This window comes from Mobula birostris, chromosome 12, assembly GCF_030028105.1.
Source record: "Mobula birostris isolate sMobBir1 chromosome 12, sMobBir1.hap1, whole genome shotgun sequence".
Lineage (NCBI taxonomy): Eukaryota > Metazoa > Chordata > Chondrichthyes > Myliobatiformes > Myliobatidae > Mobula > Mobula birostris.
In genome coordinates this window covers 92227473-92242279 of record NC_092381.1, presented here as the reverse complement: position 1 = coordinate 92242279, position 14807 = coordinate 92227473, and the positions used below count along the sequence as shown (strand labels likewise).

At 42.5% G+C, this 14807-nt stretch overlaps 1 protein-coding gene across 1 annotated transcript in view; it reads left to right on the top strand.

Annotated features, from left to right (window-relative positions):
- pappa2 (pappalysin 2) overlaps positions 1-14807 on the top strand; it is a 507671-nt gene that overhangs the window by 320414 nt on the left and 172450 nt on the right. Inside the window, exons 7-8 of the mRNA XM_072274753.1 lie at positions 5762-6257; positions 11800-11928. Of these exons, the coding sequence (XP_072130854.1) occupies positions 5762-6257; positions 11800-11928 (625 nt within the window). The remainder of the gene's footprint in view (positions 1-5761; positions 6258-11799; positions 11929-14807) is intronic.

The following is a 14807-nucleotide window of genomic DNA, read 5'->3' as shown; positions in this document are numbered from 1 at the left end:
GCCCCTCACATCTATATTGAGATTACCCCCTCTCACCTTAAATGTATGCCACCTTGTATTAGAGATTTCAACCCTGGAAAAAGATACTGTCTGTCTGCTCTGTTTATGCCCCATATAATCTTATAGATCTCTGTCAGTTCTCCCCTTGATCTCCGTCACTCTAGAGAAAACAACGTCTCGTTATAGCACATAGTCTCTAATCCAAGTGGTATCCTGGTAAACCTCTTCTGTATTTTCTCCAAAAACTCGAAATCCTTCCTATAATGATGCAACCAGAACTACATGCAATATTCCAGATACAGCCTAACTAGAGTTTTATAAAGTTGAAACATAACTCCTGACTTTTGAACTCAACGCCACAACTTGTAAAGGCGAGCCTTCTTAACAACCCCATCAACCTGTGTAGCCACTTTCTAGGAGCTATGAATTTGGATCCCAAGATCCCTCTGATTGTCAACACTGTTAAGGGTTTTGTCCTTAACAATACTGCACACTATTTCTTTACATTTGACCTACTAAGGTGCAACACTTCACATTTGGCTGGGTTAACTCCATCAGGCATTTCTCTGCCCATATCTGCAACTGATCTATATCTCACTGTATTCTTTGCCTGTCTTCTACACGACCCACAACACCATCAATCTTCATATCATCTGCAAACTTACTAACCCCCTCCCCATCTACACTTTCATCCATGTCATTTATATACATCACAAAGAACAGAGGTCCCAGCACAGATCCCTGTAGAGCACCACTAATCACAGACCTTCAGCCTGAATAAGTGTCTTCAACCACTACCTTGTCTTCTATGAGCAAGCCAGTTCTGATCCAAACCCCCAATTTACCATGGATCCCATGCATCTTAGTCTTCTGGATGAGGCTTCCAAGAGGAACTTTGTCAAATGCCTTCCTAAAATCCATGTAAGCAACACCCACAGCTCTACCTTCATCAATTACCATCATCACCTCATCAAAAATTTCAGTCAAATTAGTAAGACACGACTTGCCCTGCACAAAGTCATGCTGGCTCTCCCTAGTTAGGTCATGGTTTTCCAAGTGCTCATAAATAAATACTATCCTTAAGAATTCTCTTCAGTAAATTCCCTACCATTGACGTGAGACTCTCTGGTCTACAGTTTCCATGATTATGCTTGGTTTACTTCTTGAATAATGGATCAACATTAGCTACTTGTCTGTCCTCTGGGACCTCTGATGAGAGAGGTATTGGTCAAGGCCCAGAAATCTCTTCAATATGTGTGGTATGTCCTAGGGACTTATTCACCTTAATGCTCTTACTCTACCTCTTCCTTTACTTCGAAATGCCTTAGCATATTAATGTGCTCAGCACTGATCTCCCTATCCTCCACATCCTTCTTCTTGGTAAACACTGATGTAATGTACTCATTAAGGACCTCACCAAATCCTCCACAACAAAGCAAATGATCCCCCAATATCCTTGAGTAGTCCTACCTTCTCCCTTGTTATCCTCTTGCTCATAGAACACCTTGGGATTCTCTTTAATCCTATTTGCCAAAGGCTTTTTATGGCCCTTCATGGCTTTTCTAATTTCCTTCTTGAGCTCTTTTTTGTCTTCAGTATAATCCTTAAGGACTCTGTTTGATTCTAGCTTCCAAAGCTTGACATACTTTACCTTTTCCTTCTTGACTAAATTCATCACCTCTTGATATCTAAGGGTCTCTTACCTTGCCATCCTTGTCCTTCCTTCTGACTGGAACATACCAAGTCTGTACTCTGTGCAATTGGTCATTAAACACCCTCCACATGTTGGATGTGGACAACCCAAAAACAGCTGTTCATAATTAACTCTCCCCAGTTCCTGCCTAATAATCTCATTTCCAGTTTTACATCTTCATTAGGTTCATCTTTTTACCTTCCCAAGCTGCTCCCAGAATGACCTCTACCAAACTCACTGTTGGTACCCTAGCTCAATGGTAATAATGGAGATAGGTGAGAGATAAGCTAGGCATGAGAATACAAATTGTGGTTGATCATCTTCTGTTTTTTGGTGGTGATGTTGCAATACGTAATGGAATGTGTCCATCGAATATGTGATGGTCACTGCAGCAGATTGATGAAGACAATATCAAGAGGCTTTTGCTTGAAAAGTAAATTACTGCAGCTCCTGAAAATGGTTAAAAAAAAAGTAAAGAGAGGAAAGGTCAGACAAACCCAGCAGACCATGCAGCATCATGAAGAGAAAAACAGAACCTGGTGGTGTGGGATTCCAGGCTTCTGTACCCTTCTGTCCAATGGCAGCTGTGAGATGATACCATGGCCTGAATCGTGGGGATCTTTAATAATAGATTTTGTCTTCTTGAGGGAGCACCTCCAGTAGGTATGCGTGATGGTAGGGAGGGATGTGCCAGTGATGTATTAGGCAGATGCACATGTTGCTTCTCTCATCAGAGGCCACTGAGCCATTCTGGCAGCTATGATCAAATACACTGCAAGTTTGATTTCTCTTTCCATTGACTGAGTATTGATGTATCGGCTGAGACCATAAGACATTGGAGCATAATTAGGCCATTTAGCCCATTGAATCTGCTCCGTGATTCTATCATGGCTGATTTATTATCCTTCTCAACCCCATTCTCAACCCCATTCTCCTGCCTTCTGTTCGTAACCTTTAATGCACTGATTAAGTCAAGAACCTATTAACATCTGCTTTAAATATACTCAATGACTTGGCCTCCACAGCTGTCTGTGGCAATGAATTCTACAGATTCACCACTCTCTGGCTAAAGAAATAACTCTTCATCTCTGTTCTAAAGTGTTGTCCCTCTATTCTGAGGGTGTACCCTCTTGTCCTACACTCACTCATTATATGAAACACCCTATCCACATTCACTTGTGTTTTTAGGATTGCTGGTGTTACTTATTTTATTTTGAGATACAGCATGGTAACTTGGGTTAGCCTTTTTGCTTTATGCATATGATAGAGTGAAAGATTTGTTTTCCCAGCCATTGGACCTAATGGGCCTGGAAACAATAATGAGGAGACATAAAGGCACATTCAATCCCATCTGTCTATCATGGTTTCACCAGCACTGGTGTGTCTGTTCTGGCATTTTCATGATGAGTCCCACATGTGAGGAAAACTGGTCATGGTCTGGATATATCATCCATGTGTCCAAATTTGATTCCTTGGAAATTGTCAAATGGTCCATTTGATCTTCATTAGTTGTTATAGTTCGATCCAAATGAGTGGCCATTTCAAAGGTCAGTTTAGAGTCAATCACATTAGTGTGTGTCTGCTGTCACCTAAAGGCCAGATTGGGTAAGCACAACAGGCTTTCTTCCTTAAGTTACCAAGGCAATCGGTTTTTGAAGGGCAGATTTGTTATATTGCCACCGTTACTGATACCAGCTTCGTTTTATTCCAGCTCTATTTTATTTCAGCTCTATTTAATTAACTGTCTTTAAACTCCCTAAAATTGGATCAGAACCCATGTTAGTCCAGACTCCTGGATTACTCATGAAGCAACATAACAAGTGTAACCCTCCAGTTCGGCCGGCAGCGTTAGTCTAGGGAAAACAGTCTCTGGCCCCATCAAACATGTGAAATCTGAGGTGCAAAACCTCTTGTTTGGGTGGATGCTGTGTGATCTGTTCCCCCGTTACAAATCAGTACCACAAAGTAACAGACAGTACACCATGTGCAACTAAACGATTTAGCTTTATAATTCTTAATTTGCCTAAAGGGTTAGTAAAGTAAAACAAAAGGAAAAGGGCCCATTTTAATGAAACAGTCTAATGTGCACTAGTCGGAGCTCACGGTTTCCCTTCTGTTGGTCCTCCATCGATCTCACCATCTTCGTCGACTCCCAGCCCCACTCCAAGTTCACTCCATCTGGCTGTCTTCAACCTCTCCCTTCTGGCGTCTTCTCTCTTCATCTCTCACCGAACAAAAGACACAGATCACCTAGGTCTCAGGTACACAACAAGATAAAAACACCCCCTTCATTAGATGGCGCACACTCCTAAGCCCCTGTGATCTCTAGCCATAAGCCAAACACTGCTTCTACAGAGAAACCATTACATTAGCAGAGAAACCTTTCCCAGGGCATTACACAAGTTTGGAACTGTACTCTTGAGAATGGATTAACTTAATGTCAATGAACCACTAAATTAGCATTGAGCAGTTAAAAATCTATCTTACGAAATCTGGCAGTATGATTTAAACCTGCGTGAAGAAGAAGCAATCTGCTGTAAGGTGCTCTGTATCTGATTTCTATTTGCATGTCATTTTGTTCACAACAAACACATCAATATACCTACTCAAGTTACAATATGTGCACATACCTAATTCAAAACACACAGGGAAGAGAACACATGAAGATAGGCACGTACACTATGGTGCAGTGGAAATCCTACCGGATCCCTGTACGATAGGTGGCCTTACCCGATGATGAACTCGAGAAAAATGTCCTCAATACTTTTGCGGGATTTGGAGATGTCTGGAGTAATTTACTCAGAAGAAAATGAAAATTCTTTCAGCAAATTCAGAAAACAACACATGGTGAGCATCTGGATGCATAGTGAGGGCTTGGCCAACAACACCCATGAATCACATTCTGAAGCGATTGTTGCTTCTATGCTGGTATGGAAATGGAGGTCAGATGGGTGGTAGTCGATGGTATTCCCTTGGTGCACGCAGCTTCATTCTGTTGCCAGAACCAGATAGACATCAGCAGGATAGGAAAGGGTGATAGCAGGATGAGGTGAAAACAAAAATAAAGATGTGTTGAGATCGCAAGGAGTTGTGGAGGTGGAGAGGGCTACATTTTTTTCATTAATTTATCCCACATTTCTTTGTATTTTGTGCATCGTGATCAGTGAACAGCATCCTTTCCAGAATTATTTCATGAAACATTTCAAACCGTTCACCTTATATCTGCACAGTATTCCATTCTTCATTTCCCATACCCCGACCGCCACAGGGGCTTAGCCACCAACACTGTCTAGCCTCTTCTGAATCAACCTACCCAAGTCACTCCAAAGCACACTGAGTAGAAAGCATCATTTCCCAATGACAGTATCACAAATTCTGCTTCCCAACTCTCCACCTCCACCCCTTCCCCCTCCCCTCCCCTTCCACCTTCCCCCTCCCCTCCCCCTTCCCCCTACTCCTCTCCCCTCCCCCTCTCCCCTTACTCTTCCCCTTCTTCCCCTTCCTCCTCTTCCCCCTCCCTCCTCTTCCCCTTCCTCCTCTCCCCTTCTCCCCCTTCTCCCCCTTCCTCCCCTTCCTCCCTCCTCCTCCCTCCTCCCCCTCCTCTCCCTCCTCTCCCTCCTCTCCCTCCTCTCCCTCCTCCCCTCCTCCCCCTCCTCCCCTCTTCCTCCCTCTTCCCCCCTCTTCCCCTTCTCCCCTTCCCCTTTTTCTCCCCCTTCTCACCCCCTTCTCTCTACACCCCCCTATTTCTCTCCTCTCCTTTTTTCATTAATGTAAATGTCCTATTGTACTGTTTGATATGAGGCAGGAATTCTCCAAATATTCCTGTCAATTTTTGTCATCAATCACCAAGACTGAATATGGATGATCTTAACATTTATGTAATTGCAGTTTGTGGGATTAACTTTAGATAGATACCCTGCTTCTTTCCATACTCTGCAGTCACAACTTTGAAGTTACTGAGTTGTATCATTTGATTTCTGGGAACTCTGGTGGAGGTGAAAGATATAGTGGAAGTATAGATTCTAGCCATGAGGATGGTTCATTGAGAGCAGTGTTTGTTTACTACAGGATCGCCTGATGTGGATGAGCCTTGTGAACCCAGCCTGCGGGCATGGAGCCCTGAGCTTCACGTTTACCGTATGAACATGACAGTGCCTTGTCCCCAGCCAGATGGCTGCATGCTAGACGTACGTTTTGCCTACCCTGTCATCGCCAAGTATCTCTCTATCTGGGTGACTTACCTGTCTGCTGGTTTGGAAGGGGGCATCTCTTCCATAAATCTGGTGACTGATGACAAAGAGGAGATCCATCTAGGGGGTGGTTACCATACTTTCTGCAACATCCCGCTCACTGTCCAAGTCAACATCAGAAGGAAAGTGGCTGGCGTGAAGATCTATACCTTTGATGAGAAGTTGGAACTGGATGCTGTGCTCTTGACTTCAAGGTCTCAGGACCCCTTGTGCACTGTGTGTAAACCCCTGAAGTATAAGATTGTAAGGGATCCTCCATTTCAGAAGGGTCGAGTATTGACTGTCACGCAAAAGGAAAGAACATTCACTGACTGGTGAGTTACTGCAATGAGAAGCTGTACCTTAAGACTGGAAGATGCATTGGTATAAAACACACCTACTGTACAGATATCTTAGCTGCATATAACATGAGTGGGAGATGTAGGAAGCTAAGTAATCTGTTTGTGCAGATAGCTAGTTAAGCTGCCATTTAGTGATTGTGCTTGAGAGATTGTGATTGGCTCGACACCAGGGATAACTCCACTATTCCTTTGCAGGTTTGAGGTAAGCAATGTTTTGCATCCATTAGGGGGCAATTAGAACAAAATGAAGTAGCATGACATTTAGAAGAATGAAAATTGGGAATGAACGGTTCAGAATCGCCATCATAAATAAACTAGCACTGAGTTATGTTGGACGCATACTACAGAAACAGTCCTTTTGGTTTAATATCCATAAAACCATTGTGCTCCACTTAAGTCTCCCATATGGCCTCATCTAATTTATTAAGTTCAGTACCACAGCCCTCTGTTCCTTATTTTCTCCAGCATTCCGTGAAATGCATCTATATTATCTACTGCAATACCTTGTGGTAGGAAGTTTCACATGTTCACCACTCTTTTGGTAAATCCTTACTGGGTTTCTGAGTGACTAGTTATGCCCCACTCCACAAATGGAATATTTCTTTGTAACCATATTATCAAAACCTTTCATTGTTTTAAGCCCCCATATTATTTCATCTCTCAGTCATCTTCCCTCCAAAGAGCCAGGTTTGTTCATCCTCTCCAGATACGTATGGCCTCCACTTTCTGGCTGCTTCATCATAAATCTTCTCTGCATTCTTTCCAGGGGCACTATATCTTTTCTGTTATCTGGTGACCAGAGCAATATGCAGACCTCTAAGGATGGCCTATCCAAGGGTTGGAACAGACCCACCATCCTCGTTTTTCTACATTGAACATAAACTCCAGTATTTGGTTTGCTTTCTTTTCAGCCATTGCTAACTTAATGCACAACTTATAGTGTTGATTTATTTGAATACTGAGGTTCCTTTGTACTTTCCGAATAACAACTGACTTCTCTAATTCTTCCTGCTAAAGTGTACAACTTCAAAGAGTATCATGTTGAAACACTACTGCCAATTTGTTGCTCCTCCTCCAAATTTAATATCCTCTTGAAACATATTATGCCTCTATTCAAATACTGCGGTCCCTCTGATCCCACCACATGTTCCAAAATGTGTGTTTTTGAATCCAAATTATGAACTATTGATATAAATTGTAAAAGGTGATCTCAAAAAGTGCTCCTTGTGGAACCCCACTAACCACTGTCTGCCACTCTGAAAAGCTACCTTTCACTCTCATTCCCTGCTTTCTGCCCTGAAATTAGTTAGAAATCCTTTCTTTCTGCATTTCCCCTGACTCAGCATTCTCTGATTTTCTTAGTCTTTCACAGACTATTTCTGAAGATGTAGCGAAATTACATCCATAGTAATACCATATTTATTCCCCTGCTTAAGTCTTCAAAAATTCAACAGAAGAACATCTTAGAATGATAACAGCTTACATTTTGATGGTGAAGATCTTGCTTGAATTTTTGAGGAGGTAAGCAGCTTCAGACAGAAGACTTTTGAAAATTAAACTCTCCTGGGATAAGTACTGTATAGATAATTAATTACAAAATCCCTTTATATACTAAAGAACGAAGCCAGCCCTTCACTAAACACCATAAAATTCATCATTTTAGTCATAGAGATGTAGCATGGAAGCAAGCCTTTCAGTTCATGAAATCTGCACCAACCATCAGCTGCTCATTAGTACTAATTCTTCATTCGCTCCATTTTTTATTAACCATATAACTATATAACAATTACAGCACGGAAACAGGCCATCTTGGCACTTCTAGTCCGTGCCGATCTCCTACTCTCACCTAGTCCCACTGACCTGCACTCAGTCCATAACCCTCCATTCCCTTCCTGTCCATATATCTATCCAATTTAACTTTAAATGACAACATAGAACCTGCCTCAACCACTTCTGCTGGAAGTTCGTTCCACACAGCCACCAATCTCTGAGTAAAGAAGTTCCCCCTCATGTTACCCCTAAACTTTTGCCCTTTAACTCTCAACTCATGTCCTCTTGTTTGAATCTCCCCCACTCTCAATGGAAAAAGCCTATCCACGTCAACTCTATCAATCCCCCTCATAATTTTAAACACCTCTATCAAGTTCCCTTTCAACCTTCTATGCTCCAAAGAATAAAGACCTAACTTGTTCAATTTTTCTCTGTAATTTAGGAGATGAAACCCAGGCAACAATTTAGTAAACCTCCTCTGTACTCTCTCAGTTTTATTGACATCTTTCCTATAATTCGGTGACCAGAACTGTACACAATACTCCAAATTTGGCCTTACCAATGCCTTATACAATTTCAACATTACATCCCAACTCCTATACTCAATACTCTGATTAATAAAGGCCAGCATACCAAAAGCTTTCTTCACCACCCTATCCACATGAGATTCCACCTTCAGGGAACTATGCACCATTATTCCTTGATCCCTCTGTTCTACAGCATTCTTCAATGCCCTACCATTTACCATGTATGTCCTATTTGTTCATCCCAGTTTGGCAAAAGAATAAATCAAGGAAGGTAGTGCACCCATGGCTGACAAGGGAAATTAGGGATAGTATCAATTCCAAAGAAGAAGCATACAAATTAGCCAGAAAAAGTGGCTCACCTAAGGACTAGGAGAAATTCAGAGTCCAGCAGAGGAGGACAAAGGGCTTCATTAGGAAGGGGAAAAAAGATTATGAGAGAAAACTGGCAGGGAACATAAAAACTGACTGTAAAAGCTTTTATAGATATGTGAAAAGAAAAAGATTGGTTAAGACAAACGTAGGTCCTCTATAGACAGAAAGAGGTGAATTGATTATGGGGAGCAAGGACATGGCTGACCAATTGAATAACTACTTTGGTTCTGTCTTCACTAAGGAGGACATAAATAATCTTCCTGAAATAGTAGGGGACAGAGGGTCCAGGGAGATGGAGGAACTGAAGGAAATACATGTTAGTAGGGAAGTGGTGTTAGGTAAATTGAAGGGATTAAAGGCAGGTAAATCCCCAGGGCCAGATGGTCTACATCCCAGAGTGCTTAAGGAAGTAGTCCAAGAAATAGTGGATGCATTAGTGATAATTTTTCGAAACTCTTTGGATTCTGGACTAGTTCCTGAAGATTGGAGGGTGGCTAATGTAACCCCACTTTTTAAAAAATGAGGGAGAGAGAAACCGGGGAATTATCGACCGGTTAGCCTGACATCGGTGGTGGGGAAACTGCTAGAGTCAGTTATCAAAGATGTGATAACAGCACATTTGGAAAGCGGTGAAATCATTGGATAAAGTCAGCATGGATTTGTGAAAGGAAAATCATGTCTGACGAATCTCATAGAATTTTTTGAGGATGTAACTAGTAGAGTGGATAGGGGAGAACCAGTGGATGTGGTATATTTGAATTTTCAAAACGCTTTTGACAAGGTCCCTCACAGGAGATTAGTGTGCAAACTTAAAGCACACAGTATTGGGGGTAAGGTATTGATGTGGATACAGAATTGGTTGGCAGACAGGAAGCAAAGAGTGGGAATAAATGGGACCTTTTCAGAATGGCAGGCAGTGACTAGTGGAGTACCGCAAGGCTCAGTGCTGGGAACCCAGTTGTTTACAATATATATCAATGACAGACAACATTGGACCCAGTACAGATCCTTGAGGCACACCGCTACACACTGTCCTCCAATCTGACACATAGTTGTCCACCACTACTCTCTGGCGTCTCCCATCCAGCCACTGCTGAATCCATTTTACTACTTCCATATTAATGCCTAACGATTGAACCTTCCTAACTAACCTTCTGTGTGGAACCTTGTCAAAGGCCTTACTGAAGTCCATATAGACAACATCCACTGCTTTACTCTCGTCAACTTTCCTAGTAACCTCATCAAAAAATTCAATGATTTGTCAAACATGACCTTCCACGCACAAATCCATGTTGACTGTTCCTAATCAGACCCTGTCTATCCAGATACTTATATATACAATCTCTAAGAATACTTTCCATCAATTTACCCACCACTGACGTATTCTCCCCACATACTCATTAACTCCCTCCCAGATCCTACCACTTACCTGCACACTACTGGCAATTCACTGTGGCCAGTTAACCTACTAACCTACACAGCTTTGGATGCAGGGAGGTGAAACTGGAGGACACGAGAGAAACCGACAGGTCTCTGTGACACCACAGGGTGCCTGTGATGTCATAGAGGACCCTGCTGTCTGATGTGGTGGGTGATAATAAATTACAATCTGTAACAGGATCACACTTCATTAGACACTAACACACAAACTCCACATAGAGATCACCAGAGGTCAGGATGGAATCCAGACATCCATTGCTGTGAGGGAGTGGCTCTTCCAGCATTACTACTGTGCTTCATATTTCAATGTATAAATAAGTGACAACCTGCTTTATGTTTCCAAATAAAGATTTATTTGAGTTTTGATTTAAGAGAAGAATGAAGCAGGAAAACTTTGGGTTAAACTTTATTTGATCTTTATGACCGATTTAAAGTACAAGGTTTTTCAGCTAAATTTTTAATTTAATTTTAGAATGCAGAAACTGAACATGGAAGGAGAATTGTACTGTGGTGCTCTTATTCTTACTTTAAGCATTATGGCAATGGATGTATCAGTCTCCTCCATTGCCTGTCAAGAAATTTGTGTGTGAGAACTGGGAGACAGCAGAGGTTTTAGGAAATAACCCGCCCCCCCCCCCCCACCCAGATGCCTGCACTGTTGTCAGTAGTGGTGCCTGCCTGTCATATAGGACTCTCCTGTTTGATTTGGTGGGTGATAATATGTTACAATCTGTAACAAAATCACATCTCATCTGACATATGTTTTACATCTAGGGTAAAAATCAGGAAGTTTGAAAAGCAGGTCATTAATGGGAATGGAGAGATGCATGGGCAACCAATGTCTGAACTCACTCCAAAAGTTATTTCAAAGGCAGGGAGAAAACAGCCTGACAGAAGGTTTCAATCAAAGATGTACAAGCTAAACCATGGCCTGGCTCTGAGCTGCCATGTGAATTGCTGGGTTTCTGATGACTATCTTTAGGCTGAGATGATTGAAGAAATATGTCTAGATATGTGTATAGAGGTCTATCGCCTTCAGCCGCAAGATCTTTCCAGCCTTGTTTGCACTTTCCATCCCAGTCTTCACTGTTGATAATCGGATTTTTGAGCAATTATTTCTGAAAAGAATGACTGAAGGAAGTTTATTTCTTCATTCCTTTATTCAGTTGAACAGCCAATTTGCCCCGTATCCTGTGCTGTCACAGTGCTGCTCAGGCCTGGGACCTCCCTCATGAAAGTTTTACCAGCGTCATAGGCTTTCTGGAGAGTTGAATATAGTTTTACAAATTTTATTTGATTTTGAGTTTATTGTCCATTTCTTCTGTAATTGCTTACTGCTCTATATGTGTTGTTCTCTATCAAGGACTCTGGAATGTTGCTAATGTTTGATAATAATTTACTTTCAGGGAGGTTGTTCCAGGCAGAGTTTACAGCTACCAGGTAAAGGTGGCAGCCAGATCTTCATCCAGTGCACTGACCCCACCTCTGATATACATCCATGGTAGTCCCTTCTGTGGAAATCAGAAAGTGGAAAAGTAAGCAAGAAGTGTTCACCTAGAATTATTGCTCATAACTGTTGCTTGCAAACTTTTTTCCTGTAGGGTTCTTAGAAGAATTGGCTTTAAATAATTTGAATCCAGAAATGGAAGAGAAGAAATATTTTCTTTCTACTGACATTATCCAGTTGGCATCTATCTCTACTCACAGAAAGTTCATTTCAAAACAGCAGAGGAAAACTGGCAGGGGAAGATTGGCAGTTTTAATTTTTCTATGTACACCAGGCCACTGTGCACACAAGTATCCCTTAGTTGAATTGAATTGATTTCATTACCTACATCCTTCAAATAGATGAGGAGTAAAAATCTTTACATTACGTCTCCGTTCAAATGTGCAATTATAGTAATTTATAATAAATATTATGTACAACAGGATAGTCAGTATAACATAGACATAAGTAGCATCAGCATGAGTTAATCAGTCTGATGGCCTGGTGGAAGAAGCTGTCCCAGACCCTGTTGGTCCTGGCGTTTATGCTGCGGTACCGTTTCCCAGATTGTAGCAGATGGAATAGTTTGCAGTTGGGGTGACTCGGGTCTCCAATGATCCTTTGGACCCTTTTAACACACCTGTATTTGTAAATGTGCTGAATAGAGGGGGGTTGACAAGTACAGATGAGCTGGGCTGTTCGCACCACTCTCTGCAGAGCCCTGCGATTGAGGGAAGTACAGTTTCCATACAGTGGTGCAGCCAGTCAGGAAGCTCTCAGTTGTGCCCCTATAGAAAGTTCTTAGAATCTGGGGGGCCATACCAAACTTCTTCAACTGTCTGACGTGGAAGAGGCGCTATTGTGCCTTTTTCACCACGGCCGGTATGTACGGACCATGTGAGATCCTCCATGATATTTATGCCGAGGAACTTAAAGCTGTTCACCCTCTCAACCCCAGATCCATTGATGCCTATAGGGGTTAGCCTGTCACCATTCCTCCTGTAATCCACAACCAGCTCCTTTGTTTTTGCGACATTGAGGGAGAGGTTGTTTCTTGACACCACTGTGTCAGGCTGATAACTTCCTCTCTGTAGGCTGCCTTATTACTATTTGAGATTAGGCCAATCAATGTAGTGTTTTCAGCAAATTTAATTAGCAGATTAGAGCTGTGGGTGGTGATACAGTCATGGGTATACAGAGAGTAAAGGAGGGGACTCAGTACACAGCCCTGAGGAGTGTCAGTGTTGAATTTCAGAGGGGCAGAGGTGAGGGAGCCCACTCTTACCACCTGCTGGTGACCTGACAGGAAGCCCAGGATCCAGCTACATAAGGCAGGGTGAAGGCCCAGGTCTCTGAGTTTCTTGTCAAGCCTGGAGGGAATTATGGTGTTGAATGCAGAACTGTAGTCCAAGAAAAGCTTTCTCACATAAGCATCCCTCTTCTCCAGATGTGTAAGGGCAGTGTCTAGAGCTGTGGCTATTGCGTTGTCTGATAGATCAAAAAAGAAAATTAGCTGGTTAACTTTTGGTGACATCAGTTGAGGAATGCCGTCAGTTAGGACGTGAAGTGAATTTTTCTGTTCTTTAAAGAAAATTATGAGATTTCTTAACAGCAGCTTAGGAGGATACCCATTTTAGTCATTAGTCGAAATGACTGTCCCATCAACTTTGTAGCTTGCGATCAGTCTGTTGCACCTGGAAGAGGCCTTGATCCATGGTCTGCTGAGTAGGTTAAGAGCCTGACTACTGAGCCGAGAAAACTTGGCAAATACTAGTTTTTAAACATTGTCTCAGAGTTTTGTCTATTTCTGACATTGTCAATATAGAAACATAGAAAACCTACAGCACAATACAGGCCCTTCAGTCCACAAAGCTGTGCCGAACATGTCCTTACCTTAAAGCTACCTAGGCTTACCCCAGCCCTCTATTTTTCTAAGCTCCATGTATGCATCCAGAAGTCTCTTAAAAGACGCTATCATTTCCACCTTCACCACCGCCGCCGGCAGCCCATTCCACGCACTCACCACTCTCTGTGTAAAATACTTACTGCTGACATACTGCACCTACTTTCAAGCACCTTAAGACTATGCCCTCTCGTGCTAGCTATTCCAACCCTGGGAAAAAGCCTCTGACTATCCACACGATCAATGCCTCTCATCATCTTATACACCTCTATCAGGTCACCGCTCATCCAATGTCACTCCAAGGAGAAAAGGCTGAGTTCACTCAACCTATTTTCATAAGGCATACTTATCAATTCAGGCAACTTGTAAATCTCCTTTGCACCCTTTCTATAGTTTCCACATCCTTCCTGTAGTGAGGTCACCAGAACTGAGCACAGTACTCCAAGTGGGCTCTGACCAGGGTCCTATATAGCTGCAACATTACCTCTCGGCTCTTAAACTCAATCCTACGATTGATGAAGGCCAATGCTCCGTATGCCTTCTTAACCACGGAGTCAACCTGCCTAGCAGCTTTGAGTGTCCCATGGACTCGGACCCCAAGATCCCTCTGATCCTCCACACTGCCAAGAGTCTTGCCATTAATACTATTTTCTGCCATCATATTTGACCTACCAAAATGAATTATCTCACTCTTATCTGGGTTGAACTCCATCTGCCACTTCTCAGCCCAGTTTTGCATCCTATCAATGTCACGCTGTAACCTCTGACAGCCCTCCACGCTATCCACAACACCCCCAACCTTTCTGTCATCAGCAAATTTACTAACCCATCCCTCAACTTCCTCATCCAGATTATCTATAAAAATCACGAAGAGCAGGGGTCCTGGAACAGATCCCTGAGGCAGACCACTGGTAACTGACCTCCATGCAGAATATGACCCATCTGCAACCACTCTTTGCCTCCTGTGGGCAAACCACTTCTGGATCCACAAAGCAATGTCCCCTTGGATCCCATGCCTCCTTACA